At 39.4% G+C, this 15304-nt stretch overlaps 1 protein-coding gene across 1 annotated transcript; it reads right to left on the bottom strand.

Moving 5' to 3' along the window:
- Nucleotides 1–5556: 5556 nt before the first annotated feature.
- On the bottom strand, nt 5557–12317 carry LOC113055319 (uncharacterized). The gene is made up of 6 exons (XM_026221548.1): nt 12107–12317; nt 11683–12003; nt 11281–11580; nt 11081–11167; nt 5796–5876; nt 5557–5707 (listed from the first exon to the last, which is right to left on the bottom strand). Exons 1-6 carry the CDS (start codon nt 12165–12167, stop codon nt 5655–5657), a joined length of 903 nt encoding a protein of 300 aa, XP_026077333.1. The 5' UTR covers nt 12168–12317; the 3' UTR covers nt 5557–5654.
- Between the last annotated feature and the right edge of the window lie 2987 nt (nt 12318–15304).

Raw genomic sequence — 15304 nt, 5'->3', positions numbered from 1 at the left:
TGTTGGTCGCTATCTCTCTATCTATCTGTGTTGACCTTTGACCTCAGAAAACACAGTGGACCAACACCAGCAGATGACATGGCACTCCAAACCATCACTGACTGTGGAAACTTTACACTGGACCTCAAGCAACGTGGATTGTGTGCCTCTCCTCTCCACCAGACTCTGGGACCCTGATTTCCAAAGGAAATGCTAAATGTACTTTCATCAGAGAACATAACTGTGGACCACTCAGCAGCAGTCCAGTCCTTTTTGAAGCGAGATGCTTGTGATGCTGTCTGTTGTTCAAGAGTGGCTTGACACAAGGAATGCGAAGCTGAAACCCATGTCTTGTATACGTCTGTGTGTAGTGGTTATTGAAGCACTGACTCCAGCTGCAGTCCACTCTTTGTGAATCTCCCCCACATTTTTGGGTTTTGTTTCACAATCCACTCCAGGGTGCAGTTATCCCTACTGCTTGTATACTTTTTTTCTACCACATGTTTTTCTTCCCTTTGCCTCTCTGTTAATGTGCTTGGACACAGAGCTCTGTGAACAGCCAGCCTCTTTTGCAATGACCTTTTGTGTCTTGCTCTCCTTGTGCAAGGTGTCAATGGTCATCTTTTGGACAACTGTCAGCAGTCAGCAGTCTTCCTCATGATTGGAAGACAGAACTAGACTGAGAGACCATTTAAAGGCTTTGCAGGTGTTTTGAGTTAATTAGCTGATTAGAGTGTGGCAACAGGTGTCTTCAATATTGAACCTTTTCACAATGTAAAAAAGGCCACCCCTTGAAAGTGAACTCTTCCGAACCCTCCCTCCTGTGTTCGTGATTTGGACTGTTCTTTCCGCGGAGTGAGAACCAAGACATTATAGAGGCTGGATGCGTTCATGTGTTTATAGTTACTATTTCATAGTTAAATTAGTTAGAAGTGGCCCGTTTAAGGATTGTGTGGATATATGTGTGCGTGCAACTAATCGTAAGTACATTTACATAATTAAATGTATGATAAGTAGCTTAAGCGAGATTAATGACCGCTACCGCGGCATTCCGCCTAAATGTTTTTTGTTTATTATATTTGCACATTTTCTTGTTGACAAAATGTTATATTTCTCCTGTGTTTTTTGTTTGATAGAATATTTAATGTTGCATATTAGGCTATAATGCATTGACTTGAAACGCATTTCAGAGAACATGTTCAGGCTTGTTCACCGGAGGAGCTAGGCACGTGAGCCAGACGCACACTGCAGTATTGCGATCATTTAATAGAACTTTGAGTCATCTTTGTATATATATTATATGTAGATAATTTACAATGCTGTTACTTATGAGTATTTAAGTACTGCTGTAAAGATCTGTTAATGTGTATTTATTCATTTATTCATATTTGTATGCTGTTTTATATTTACAGAACCACACACATCTTTGCACAATAAATCACCCTGAAGTACATTCCTGGTGTGAGACCTAATGTTCTGACCCGACACCCTGTAGCCGTTCTATAAATCCGAACCTGAGTTAGACAAGAGTAGTCAGCAGTTTTTTCACACAATATTCAAATTTTCTGAGATACTAAATTTGGGATTTTCCTTAGCTGTCAGTTAGAATCATCAAAATTAAAAGAAATAAACATTTGAAATATATCAGTCTGTGTGTAATGAATGAATATGGAATTGGTGAAATAAATCAACCTCTTGATGATATTCTAATTATATGACCAGCATCTGTAGTTGCCAAAATAACATTTGTAATTTACATTTAATTTTAATTGTCACATTTTCATCTAATAATGATTATTTATATTATTTAAAGGGGGGGGGGAATGCTCGTTTTCACTCAGTATACTGGTACGTATTTCCCATGAGACCAGGTTGTAATCTTGAGTACCTATAGAGTAGTACGGCATCCTTCATAACTCCAAAAAGTCTTTAGTTTTATTATATTCATAAGAGAAAGATAGTCTGTACCGATTTTTCACGCCAAAACACGAGCGGCTTGAGGCGTGACGTGTGGGCGGAGCTAAAGAATCACGAGCGCCAGTAGGCTTTTGCGTTGAGAGCGTTTGGAAGCTGTGACTTTACCGTGAGGAAAAAAACATCCAAAACAAACCATGGCTAACAGTCAGATTCAGCTGTTTATTTATGATCCAGAATCAGATCCAGAGGCTGAAATTTAACAAGAGCAGCATCAGCAACGGCGTCTCTATGTGGTATGTACTGAAACTGTATATATATGCTTAGCGGTTTTGGAAAATGACTAAGTTCCATTTTATGTCGTCTTTTTTTTTTATTTTTTTTTTTTTTAAGCTGTACATGTGGAAAGTGCAGTTAGATGACAACATCTCATGTTGTTTACTTGATGTGCTTACGCTAAGTTAACAACACAGAGATATTTGAAGCAGTTTTACTCACAGCATGCGGTTCCAACACACGATCGTGACCCTATTTCGTTGGGACTGCATTATCCTTAAGAAATAGACGATGTGCAAAGTCAAACTGGGCCTTGTTTGTAAAACAAGCATCTTCGAAATGCAGGGAACAAACAAAAACACTTGCACAACTCCGTTGATGCTCTGTAAAAATAAACTCCATCCACTGGTCCCTTAATGCTGTTTTTTTTTTTTTTTTGGTAATCTGTGCAGGGTTGTCTTGCCCTGGCAACCAAAAACACACTACTTTTGTGACAATTCGGTCTCTCGCTCTGATCAGTGAATGTCTGTGCTCTGCTCTACGGGAGCGCACGCTCTTCCGGCAGAAGTGCCCTTTACTTTCATGAGTGTCTGCAGGACTGTTAGGAGATGTGGAGGTGTAGCTGCTCTATTTAAAGTTGTCTATCAATGCAATCAAGTGTCATTTGGTCAGTACTTGTTTTTCGAATATCTAGGGATTGTGCTGAAAGATACTAGAAAAGGTGGTATCCTCACAATTATATTCCTTCTTAGAGAAAAATGGTATATGTGAGTATCTCCAGTCAGGCTTTAGACCGTATCATAGTACTGAGACTGCTCTCCATAGAGTTACAAATGATCGGCTCTTATCATCTGATCGTGGGTGTATCTCTCTATTAGTTTTATTGGATCTTAGTGCTGCGTTTGACACAATTGTCCACAACATTCTTTTGCATAAACTTGAACACTTTGTTGGCATCAGTGGAAGTGCATTAGCATGGCTAAAATCTTACTTATATGACAGCCATCAGTTCGTAGCAGTAAATGAAGATGTATCATATCAATCACAAGAGCAGTATGGAGTACCTCAAGGCTCAGTACTAGGGCCGCTACTATTCACGCTTTATATGTTACCCTTGGGAGATATCATCAGGAAACATTGTGTTAGCTTTCACTGTTATGCTGATGATACTCAGCTCTATATTTCTTCGCGGAAACACACCAATTTGAAAAACTAATGGAATGCATAGTCGATATAAAAAACTGGATGACGAGTAATTTCTTACTGCTAAATTCTGAAAAAAAAACAGAGGTGTTAATTATAGGACCTAAAAACTCTGCTTGTAATAACCTAGAACACTGCCTAAGACTTGATGGTTCCTCTGTCAATTCTTCGTCATCAGTTAGGAACCTAGGTGTGCTATTTGATCGCAATCTTTCCTTAGAAAGCCACGTTTCTAGCATTTGTAAAACTGCATTATTCCATCTCAAAAATATATCTAAATTACGGCCTATGCTCTCAATGTCAAATGCAGAAATGTTAATCCATGCATTTATGACCTCAAGGTTAGATTATTGTAATGCTTTATTGGGTGGTTTTTCTGCACGCTTAGTAAACAAACTACAGCTAGTCCAAAATGCAGCAGCAAGAGTTCTTACTAGAACCAGGAAGTATGACCATATTAGCCCGGTCCTGTCATTGCTGCACTGGCTCCCTATCAAACATTGTATAGATTTTAAAATATTGCTTATTACTTATAAAGCCCTGAATGGTTTAGCACCTCAGTATTTGAATGAGCTCCTTTTACATTATACTCCTCTACGTCCGCTACATTCTCAAAACTCAGGCAATTTGATAATACCTAGAATATCAAAATCAACTGCGAGCGGCAGATCCTTTTCCTATTTGGCACCTAAACTCTGGAATAACCTACCTGACATTGTTCGGGAGTCAGACACACTCTTGCAGTTTAAATCTAGATTAAAGGAACACTCCGACTTTTTGGGACTTTAGCTTATTCACAGTATCCCCCAGAGTTAGATAAGTCCATACATACCTTTTTCATTTCTGTGCGTTCTGTAAGTGTTATTCGACACACCGACCGCTAGCCTAGCTTAGCACAAAGATTGGATGTAAATGGATAATGGTAGCATAGTAATCCCACTAAGTGCAAAATAATGCAAACATTGTCCTATTTACATGTTGTGATCTGTATAGTCACAGCGTGTACAAATAACAAGGCTATATGAGACAGAGACCATTTTTAATCGTATAAATACTGGGAACTATATTCTCACCAGGGGTAGGAGCACAGCTAACCTTACTTGGGCGGAGTGGCTACTTGGGCGGAGTGATTTTTAGGCTGCCTTAATTAGGTTAACCGGAACCGGAAACACTTCACAAAACACCTTATGTACTTGCTACATCATTAGAAGAATGGCATCTACGCTAATATTTGTCTGTTTCTCTCTTGTTCCGAGGTCACCGTGGCCACCAGATCCAGTCTGTGTCCAGATCAGAGGGTGGAATTGAACTACTGGTTTCGTCTGGTCAGAGGAGAACTGACCCCAACTGAGCCTGGTTTCTCCCAAGGTTTTTTTCTCCATTCTGTCACCGATGGAGTTTCGGTTCCTTGCCGCTGTCGCCTCTGGCTTGCTTAGTTGGGGTCACTTCATCTACAGTGATATCGTTGACTTGACTGCAAATAAATGCACAGACACTATTTAAACTGAACAGAGATGACATCACTGAATTCAATGATGAACTGCCTTTAACTATCATTTTGCAAGTTTTCGATTAAATTCAGTCCTTTTATATTACAAGATCTTTGTAGCCATGTGTTTAGCCCAAGCAACCGTGAAAACATATTTGTTCCCCTTGCTTGGAGTGGTCCACTGATGAATGTCTGAACTTTGAAGTTCTTCTAGAAAGACTTAATGCCATGTCACATATTACAGTTAGACCTAGCTAATCGGCACTCAACACGAAGATTATAAAAGCCCTCTACTCACCCTTCATTGTCTTTGCAGATTCTGCCGTAAAGTTTCCCTCCATCCTCCCCACCACCACCAGGTTGGCCCAGTCCATGTGGGGGTATGCTCCGCCCTGCCTTCATCTTCAGCAGGATTAGCTGGAATCTACAATGTCTGATTCAAGCTACAGATGGGGCCTACGCTAAAATAATTATGTTCTTTGTATTGGTTTTGTAAGGGTTTTCATATGTAAAAACCCTACTTTGACACTTTTAGAATGTGTTCAGCAATGTTTGAAGAGCACATTGTGAATGTCTATTTGTGCATGCCTGAGATAAAAACATGTTGCAGCATGATGTAGGTGGAAAGACAATCATTCATAACATTTTATTTATATTATTTATATTATATTTTATGTATTCAGTACAGTATGGAACACTTGAAATATACTTAAAAACTGTATGCAAATATCCATAATGTTCATAGAGATGAATATAAATCTGAAATATGTCCTGTTATTTGTAGAATATTTTATTATATTATTGTATTAATCTCTATTTCCCCTGGCTGCTGCGAGTCCTTCCTCCCTGCAAAATAATTGAACCCAAAAGCATTTACTGAGCTCTCATGAGTGCAGATTGTTCCAGATTAATGTGAATCATCTGAAAAACTCACCAGCTCTTCTTGCACAGATGATCTGAAGAAGAATCACAGTAGGAGCCGTAAACACTGCAGTCTTAAGAATGGTCAAAATCTCTACAGGAAAGATGGACAGATGAACAGAATCAAGACTTTGTGAATGAAATCAAAGGTGTAAAATGATGATCAGTTCTTCAGACTGACTGTTTCAGCATTAATGAACTGTGGTTCCTCTGAACAATGATCCAGCAGAATGTCTCAGGTTAGGCATGTAACCATGGTTCCCTGTGAATAGGGAACGAGATGCTGCGTCTTCTAGAGGGTGCTTTGGGAACACTGTCAGCATAACTGGTGGCTGAAGCATGAATGAAATAAAGACAATGACATTGGCAGGCGGAAGCCTATGACATAAGCAAATGAGCAACTGTGAATATAAAAGGGCACTTGTCAAACACATCATCCTCTTTTTTTGTCTGAGAAGACACGGGCATGATACCAAAGCATGGCAAAGAGACGCAGCATCTCGTTCTCTATTCTCAGGGAACCATGGTTACATGCGTAACCTGAGGCATTCCCTTTCGAAAGGGAACTCCACAGTGCTTCCTCTAGAGGGCGCTTTGGGAACTGTATACCAACGCCGCCATGTTGAGGGATAAGTGCCTAGGTAACTGTTTCCCCAAGGCAGGACTTGAGGAACAGCATCCCTACCAGCGAAACTGCTTGGATTTATGGCAGGCTCAAGCTCCAAATATCATAGACCAACTCACCTGCCAAAGTCTGAAGCTCTCAAAGACTCCAAAGTCTCAAAGAGTGGAGGTCTCGGCATAATGACTCTCTAAAACGAGAGGAGACCTAGCTACAAATAAAAGAGCCTGCACTCCTACTGCCTCAGTGGAGCTCTGCGGAGCGAAGGCTTCACCAGAAAAGCCTCTTTACAAGAGGAAGCCTAACAACACTCAGCCCATATTGTGGTTTATCAAGGTGGCCTCGAGAGGCCGAACACTTGATCACGCTATCTAACTAGCTCTGATGAATGGAGGCTTAAGCAGAATGACTCTCTCAAGTTAGACGAGGCCAAACCGACTCAACATAAAGGCTGTCAGTCAAGGTGAACACTCAAATCAAAGTTTAGCTAGAGCTCAGGTGAGCGGAGGCCTCAGCAGAATTACTTTCTCAAGCGAGAGGAGGCCAAACCTACTCGACATAAAGGCTGTCTATCAAGCCAGCCCCACAGAGGTCCGAACACTTGATTCGAAGTTTAGCTTGAGCTCAGGTAAGAGGAGGCCAAACTCAAAGTGAAGTGAGTGACATGACATACAGCCAAGTATGGTGACCCATACTCAGAATTCATGCTCTGCTTTTAACCCCGCCAAAGTGCATGCACACACACACACAAAGCAGTGAACACACACACTCACCGTGAATGCACTGTACATGCACTCCACCCACCTACAATTCCTGCCGGCCCGGGACTCATTACTCATAAAAACATGTTGCAGCATGATGTAGGTGGAAAGACAATCATTCATATAATTTTATTTATATTATTTATATTATATTTTATGTATTCAGTACAGTATGGAACACTGGAAAAGATCCTTCAAAACTGTATGCAAATATCCATAAAATGAACTCATACCACCGCCCATGACGTAGCTCTGAAAAATGAAGGGTTCAGTGGGATGACTCTAAAATGATAGGAAGCCTACGACACCCAACCTCGTTGAGGAGCTCTTAAGAGTAGAGGTCTCAACATAACGTCTCTCTAAAATGAGAGGAGACCTGACTACTTTACGCTAGACACCGTAGTGAGGCTCACAATAGAGCCTTCATACTAATAGTTCTGTCTAAGCAGCTCCACAGAGAGCACCAGGAACTGTGATCTCAGCCTAGCAATCCTCCAGGACAGCTGATCATGAGATCACAGAGAGCCTCACAACCTGGGCTGAGAGAATGAGGAGGCTCAGAGGAGGCTCAAACAAGAGCCTAACAACTCAAAAAACTTGCCTTGTTTACACCAGGTTAGTGGTGTAAACAACAACAGATGGACTAGTCACCTGGGTGGAGCACACGATTGTGAGTTTGGAGCACCAGGTTGTGAGCACGTCTTCCTATTGTTTGCTTTGTGCAAGTGTGGTTGAGAGCACACTTTCTTTCTGCTAGTCTGCCACCCCTAAGGTAAGCTTTAGCCTTGTAGTTATTTTGGTAATTAATTTGTTTTTTAAATAATATATTTTGGTGGGCAAGGTCCAATTTTTCTTTAGTTTTTCTCATTGGTTGTAAGTAGGCCCTTTGCAGATGTTCAGAGAAATGTTCTTTTATCCTTGTGAGTTTTAAATATTGTTATGATAAATTTATCATTGTATATGATGGTTTTGATGATTCTGGGTTGTTTTTTTTTTCTTCATTTTCTTTGTTAATAAAAGTTTGTTGATTTAAATTGGACAATACGTCTCTCTTTTTATTGCACCACCAAACCTGTGTCCTTTTTACTATATTTCCTTGGGTGTAAAGCCCAGGGTGGCGTAGTCATCATTATGTTGTTGATGATTTATTGGAAATAATATTTGTTCTTACAATATTGAGAGAGTTGACAGCTATTCTAGACCTTCATTAGTAAAGTAAGTGAAAGTTGTGACATTTGCCAAGTATGGTAGCCTATACTCTGAATTGGTGCTCTGCATTTAACCCATCCAAGTTCACACACACACACACACATCAGTGAGAAGTGAACACACCGTAAACACACACCTGGAGCAGTGAACACACACACACACTGTGAACACACACCTGGAGCAGTGAACACACACACACACACACACACTATGAACACACACCTGGAGCAGCAGGCAGCTATAGATCCAGCGCCCGGGGAGTAACTGGTGGTTCAGTGTCTTGCTCAAGGACACTTCAGTCATGAGTATTGAGGGAGGAAGAGAGTGCTCTTCATTCACTCCCTCCACCTTCAACTCCTGCCAGCACCGAGACTCAAACTGATGACCTTCGGGTAATTACTACAAGTCTCTAACCATCAGGCCACGGCTGCCCCCCAAGTAGTGAATTAATGATAACAGTTGTAGTGTTTTCAGAGAGCGGAGATCTCACTGTTGAGGTTTGGAGACATGTTTCTGCTGTGTGTGGGACTCAGTCGAGCAGAGATCATCTCTGAACCCAGAATAGACTGATGATGAACTCTCATACATTCAGATGATAGTTCCTGATATACAGCTCAAACATTCAGTGTCCAGGATCATGTTTATCATGTTCTTGTGTGTGTGTGTGTGTGTGTGTGTAGTGTCCAGGATCATGTTCATGTTCACATATGTACGTGTGTGTGTGTGTGTGTGTGTGTAGTGTCCAGGATCATGTTTATCATGTTCATGTTCACATATGTACATGTGTGTGTGTGTGTGTGTGTGTGTGTATGTGTGTGTGTGTAGTGTCCAGGATCATGTTCATCATGTTCATGTTCACATATGTACATGTGTGTGTGTGTGTGTGTGTGTGTAGTGTCCAGGATCATGTTTATCATGTTCATGTTCACATATGTACATGTGTGTGTGTGTGTGTGTGTGTGTGTGTGTGTGTGTGTGTGTGTGTGTGTAGTGTCCAGGATCATGTTCATCATGTTCATGTTCACATATGTACATGTGTGTGTGTGTGTGTGTGTAGTGTCCAGGATCATGTTTATCATGTTCATGTTCACATATGTACGTGTGTGTGTGTGTGTGTGTGTGTGTGTGTGTGTGTGTGTGTGTGTAGTGTCCAGGATCATGTTCATCATGTTCATGTTCACATATGTACATGTGTGTGTGTGTGTGTGTGTGTGTGTGTGTGTGTGTGTGTGTAGTGTCCAGGATCATGTTCATCATGTTCATGTTCACATATGTACGTGTGTGTGTGTGTGTGTGTGTGTGTGTGTGTGTGTGTGTGTGTGTGTGTGTGTGTGTGTGTGTGCGTGTGTGTAGTGTCCAGGATCATGTTCATCATGTTCATGTTCACATATGTACATGTGTGTGTGTGTGTGTGTGTGTGTGTGTGTGTGTGTGTGTGTGTGTAGTGTCCAGGATCATGTTCATCATGTTCATGTTCACATATGTACATGTGTGTGTGTGTGTGTGTGTGTGTGTGTGTGTGTAGTGTTCAGGATCATGTTTATCATGTTCATGTTCACATATGTACTTGTGTGTGTGTGTGTGTGTGTGTGTGTGTGTGTGTGTGTGTGTGTCTGTGCGTGTGTGTAGTGTCCAGGATCATGTTCATCATGTTCATGTTCACATATGTATGTGTGTGTGTGTGTGTGTGTGTGTGTGTGTGTGTGTGTGTGTGTGTGTGTGTGTGTGTGTGTCTGTGCGTGTGTGTAGTGTCCAGGATCATGTTCATCATGTTCATGTTCACATATGTATGTGTGTGTGTGTGTGTGTGTGTGTGTGTGTGTAGTGTTCAGGATCATGTTTATCATGTTCATGTTCACATATGTACGTGTGTGTGTGTGTGTGTGTGTGTGTGTGTGTGTGTGTGTGTGTGGTGTTCAGGATCATGTTCATGTTCACATATGTACGTGTGTGTGTGTGTGTGTGTGTGTGTGTGTGTGTGTGTGTGTGTGTGTGTGTGTGTGTGTGGTGTTCAGGATCATGTTCATGTTCACATCTGTACAAGTGAGCTTGCAGACATAAAGAGATCAGATCTGTACAGCGCTCTCTTCCTCCCTCAACACCACGACTGAGCTAAGACCCTTGAACAGGAACTGAAACCGAGAGAGAGAGAGAGAGTGTGTGTGGCTAATTACCTTATGTTTGTGTGTAGAGTTACTGGGCAAAAACACCATTATTAGAAGAGTTAAAATAGTTTTGAAAGAAGTGTTTACTTTTGCTTGTTGTGAGTGTGATTTGTGTGAAGAGTTTAGAGAAATGGAGCCATAATTTCAAAAACAGTGTGTAGAATTTAGCAGATATACAGAGGTATTTTTCTGGAAACATTTAAAAATGCTGTAGTGTGTTTGCTCATTGACTATGAACACAAACGTCTTTACTTTTACTGTAGTATTTTTTAAGTTAGCTCCTGACACAATCTCACTGTAGGCACAAAATCAAATTGTCTGACAGCATCAGTGTGTTAATGTCTCTCACACTCTTTTGAGCTCGGAATGAACCAGCAAATAAACCGTTTTTCTCAAACAGTGAACAGTTAGTGATTCCCTTTACTCCATCTCTTAATGTCTTCAGAGAGGAATTGATTATATCTAGAGAGTGATTTAAGAAGAAAACAGTATCTGAGATCTGCTGTTAAGCACTGGTGTGATGAAGACAGTGATGATGCACCTTTAATTGTGTGTGTGTTTGTAGTTGAAGGATCCTGAGAGTGTGTGCTGTGGACTGGAATCACTGATGTTGTTGAACCAGCTTCAGCTGTGAAGGGTCAATATTAGTTCAGCTTAGATAATGACAACTGTAGATTATGACAACTGTATTAGTATTCTGCTAGCACATCTAACAGACTGATTGATGAGATGTTTTCTCACCTGAACTCTTGACAGTGTATGTGACTGAGGTCTTGACTTGATCTCTCTGAGTAACTTCACATCTCCACTCTCTGTTGTGATCTTCATTCAGGAGTGTTTTATTCAGAGAGATGATACAGTGATCTGATGAGGATGATATCTGATATCTGGAGTCTGATTTAACACCAGCCTGATTCACCCAGAACAGATGAATACTCTCAGAACGGATCCAATCATCACAAGAGACTCCAGTATATGAAAACAGCCGACAGAAGAGAGTCACAGAGAGACCTGAACTGATCTCAGTGTGTGAGGATGAGACTGAAACACAGAATAACACACACATCACACACTCTTCAATCATCATCAGAGATTAAATCAAAAATGTACCCTTTTTAAATTGAGCACATAATCATAAATTACCATGAAGAACATGCAGATAAACACGAGCATCAGGTCTTAGTCGTTCTCCACCCTCACCAGTCCATTGTTGACAGATGTAAGATCCAGAATCTTCTGTTGAGATGTTCCTGATGTTCAGAGAGCAGTCAGACTCCAGACTCAGTCTCTCATGACTCTCTGTGTCTTTCCTCTTTCTCCCTAAACGAATCAGTTCAGCGAATGTTGAATATCTGTTATAGAGCCATGTAGTTGATGTACAGTCCTGAAGAGCATTATTACACGGCAGACGGACATCTTCACCAGAACTGATGAACACATGAGCATCATCCACTCCACTGACACCTGAAACACAAGAACATCTGATCATTATGTTATATATTAATAAATGAAACTTTACACTGAACTCTTTCACAGGAGTATAAAGAGTGTGTAGAAGTGTGTTCACCTGTGAGAAGTGAAGAGAGAAAGATCAGTCCCAGCAGACACAGATGATTATTATCAGACATTCTCTCTTTCTCTCAGTCTTTCTCTTCAGTATATGATCTTATCTCTTTCTTTAAACACTATCAGCTCTTCCTGTGTTTGTTCATTTCCTCTGATCTACAGACTGAGTCATATTCTGATGGAGCTTTAGAGACAGTTATAAAGAAGTGCTGCTTCACTTTTATCTGTAAATATTAAATCAATATTTTACTTATCTTATGATCCTTATCCTTACTTTTTTACTCTAACCATAAGCACTGACCTGTGGAAACACAAGACTCTGAGACGATGAAACATGTTCTTCAGTGTGAGATCTGTGTATTGTTAACCACACAGACTCAGACCACATCTGCATCACTGTTTCACTTCTTTCTTTCAGCAGTTCCTCTTCATGGTGTTACTTTTTAAAAACAAAGTCATCGTAGTTATTAACAATTAAACTGCTCTGTTAGTGAAAAGATATTCACTATCAATGAGTTCCTTCCTTCAGTCAGAACGAGACATGATGGATGCGTGCAAATAAATAATATTATTAAAATTATATTTCATCTGCTACAGCAATGTAAACTTTTATAAACATCTGTTTGGTCGTTAACTTTTTAATTCATCATTATGCAGAAAATATGAGAGTTTATTAAGGTAAAACAGTAGCTTAACTCGAGAGCTTGTTGATCTGAATGTGAGAACTTGTCATGATAACATTCGTATTTATAAGTTGAAATTTACACTCACAGCTCTGACGTGAAAAGCTGAATCTTTCAATTTGCACACACAGACAATGATAAAAACACCTGTGTTCTGAACTGGAAGTTATAGATTAATAGTCACAAATGTGTAAAATTACATTTACACAAACAAAATGACAGACACAAATGTTTACACCATATTTACTTTTGCACTTCACTTCAGTTTCGCTGCACAACGTCAAATTATAAACACATTATATGCATTGATTGAGTGGGGTCACTTCATCTACAGTGATATCGTTGACTTGATTTCAAATAAATGCACAGACACTATTTAAACTGAACAGAGATGACATCACTGAATTCAATGATGAACTGCCTTTAACTATCATTTTGCATTATTGACACACTGTTTTCCTAATGAATGTTGTTCAGTGCTTGCAATGTATTTTGTTTAAAGCACTATATAAATAAAGGTGATTGATTGATTGATTGATTGATTGATTGATTGATTGATTGTGCATGTAAATCTACGCTGACTAAGCTTAACAATCTTATGCATTATTTACTCATACTCCTCCTGAGCAAATGTGATCAAACACCTTAAGTGTAACTTTTAACCAATAAATACCTGCACTACATGTACGCTCAGTCCTGTTTAGTTCATCTGAAGAGATTGTGGGACTAAATAATATGAGCAATAATTATGATCCATGTATGACCATTTAAAATATAACATTTTCTGATATGCTTATTATTTATATTACAATAAGTGTAATATTTAGAGTTAATATATATATCTTTTTTTTTTATTCTAGTGCAAAGAGGCAAATTTGAGGTATTTGGAGGCCAGAAAGATAATATTCATATGTAATACCGTTGTTTAACCACTAGATGGCATTGCTGATGTTTAATAAATACATATATTTAGCTCTACTTTAGTTGCTCAAAACAGTATTGCTGGTCATAACTGCTTTTTTTTAGGTTTTGCTTTTTAATGTACATTAGACATTATCAAACACTCGATTTTTATAAGCTTTTTATAAAAGCTCATAACGATTTTCTTTTTAATTTTGCATTTAAAATTCATTACTGGCCAGCAAATTAGGAATTTAACCCAGTGAAGAAGTTTAAATTATTTTTTTATTATTATTTTTACAAAACATAAAAGTAATAATAAAAACAGATATTGCAACTCTGATACAGCGAGATGCAGTGGGATATACCTGAATCACAAGATGAATCTAGTGTCTTAAAATCCTGTAAAAGCTAAGAGTAATCAGTGAAAATAGTTTGCAGTGTTTTACAAATAACTGATACATGTGTATAAAACACAAATGTCTTTCTTGGAGGGTCACAGTGGCTGGCCTTGTTCATTGGTCGGGCATCGACCAATAAAATGTCTTCATTCGTACCAAAACCCCGCCCCCGGCTCTGCTCTCTCACATCTGCCTATACAAGTGCACAAGTGAGTTTTTCAACAGGAAAACTGCAACAGGAGCAGCAGAAGTCAGAGCTCTAGGATTTTAACTTTGAAAAAGTATAAATATGCCGTAAAAATTTTACACATTTGTGACTATTAATCTACAACTTCCTATTCAGAACACAGGTATTTTTATCATTGTGTGTGTGTGCAAATCGAAAAATTCAGCTGTTCACATCAGAGCTGTGAGTGTAAATTTCAACATAAATACTAATGTTATCATGACAAGTTCTCACATTCAGATCAACAAGCTCTTGAATTTATACTGATTCACCTCTATAAGAGTTTTCCTCATAAAGACCCGCGGCTCACAGATCAACAAGCTTCTTCTTTTCTCTCCAGTACGGTAGGAAGTTAAACTAAATGAAATATGGAGGATGTGAACTGTGACTAGATGACTGACAGGACAGTTTATCAGTGCCAGGATGTGTGTAATTATGTGACAGAGCGGACTGTTACACACACAACTGTACGATGTTATAGCTTGTCCCAAAGCTTTCCGACTCTTCTAATATACACTCAAGTGTGTACTTCTTCTTCATCAAAAGAGTATATACTTTATATCTTTCTCCAGCTACCTAACTATTAATTTATATTACATTCATAACTTTCCTGGAACATGATCTGATTTGATTCTGTCTTGTTTAGTACTTCATGCAGCAGGTGCTTTGTCTAGTCGATCTCATTTACCCAATACTTCAAATATTAACAATCTTCTATCTCAACATCTCATCAGCTCTCTTCCTCTCTTCTGGGACATTTATATCAGATTCCTCTAATTTCAGCTTTTGGCCAGTCATTCTGAATTTGTTCAGGTACTGTCCTTGGCAGCAGTATTTCTCCTTTCTTACTGTATGTCACAGTCCTGTATCCCTCTGTGTTTATAATTACGTCTCTTTACCTGCACTTTCTGTGTTCAGTATTAATGACTATTTTCTCTTCTTCTGAACTATCTGTAAAACGTCTTCTTTCTGACTGATCCTTCTCTCTC

The sequence above is a fragment of the Carassius auratus genome, chromosome 3 (genome assembly GCF_003368295.1).
Source record: "Carassius auratus strain Wakin chromosome 3, ASM336829v1, whole genome shotgun sequence".
NCBI lineage: Eukaryota > Metazoa > Chordata > Actinopteri > Cypriniformes > Cyprinidae > Carassius > Carassius auratus.
The sequence above is the reverse complement of the archived record's forward strand: the minus strand, read 5'-3'. Positions and strand labels throughout refer to the sequence as shown.

Bases quoted from the DNA above. Each gene is read 5' to 3' on its own strand.
- LOC113055319 (XM_026221548.1), bottom strand. From the start codon at position 12,167: ATGTCTGATAATAATCATCTGTGTCTGCTGGGACTGATCTTTCTCTCT. The intron at 12,004-12,106 runs GTGAACACACTT...CTTGTGTTTCAG, and splicing joins TCTCTCTTCACTTCTCACAG to GTGTCAGTGGAGTGGATGAT. The intron at 11,168-11,280 runs GTGAGAAAACAT...GACCCTTCACAG, and splicing joins ATACACTGTCAAGAGTTCAG to CTGAAGCTGGTTCAACAACA.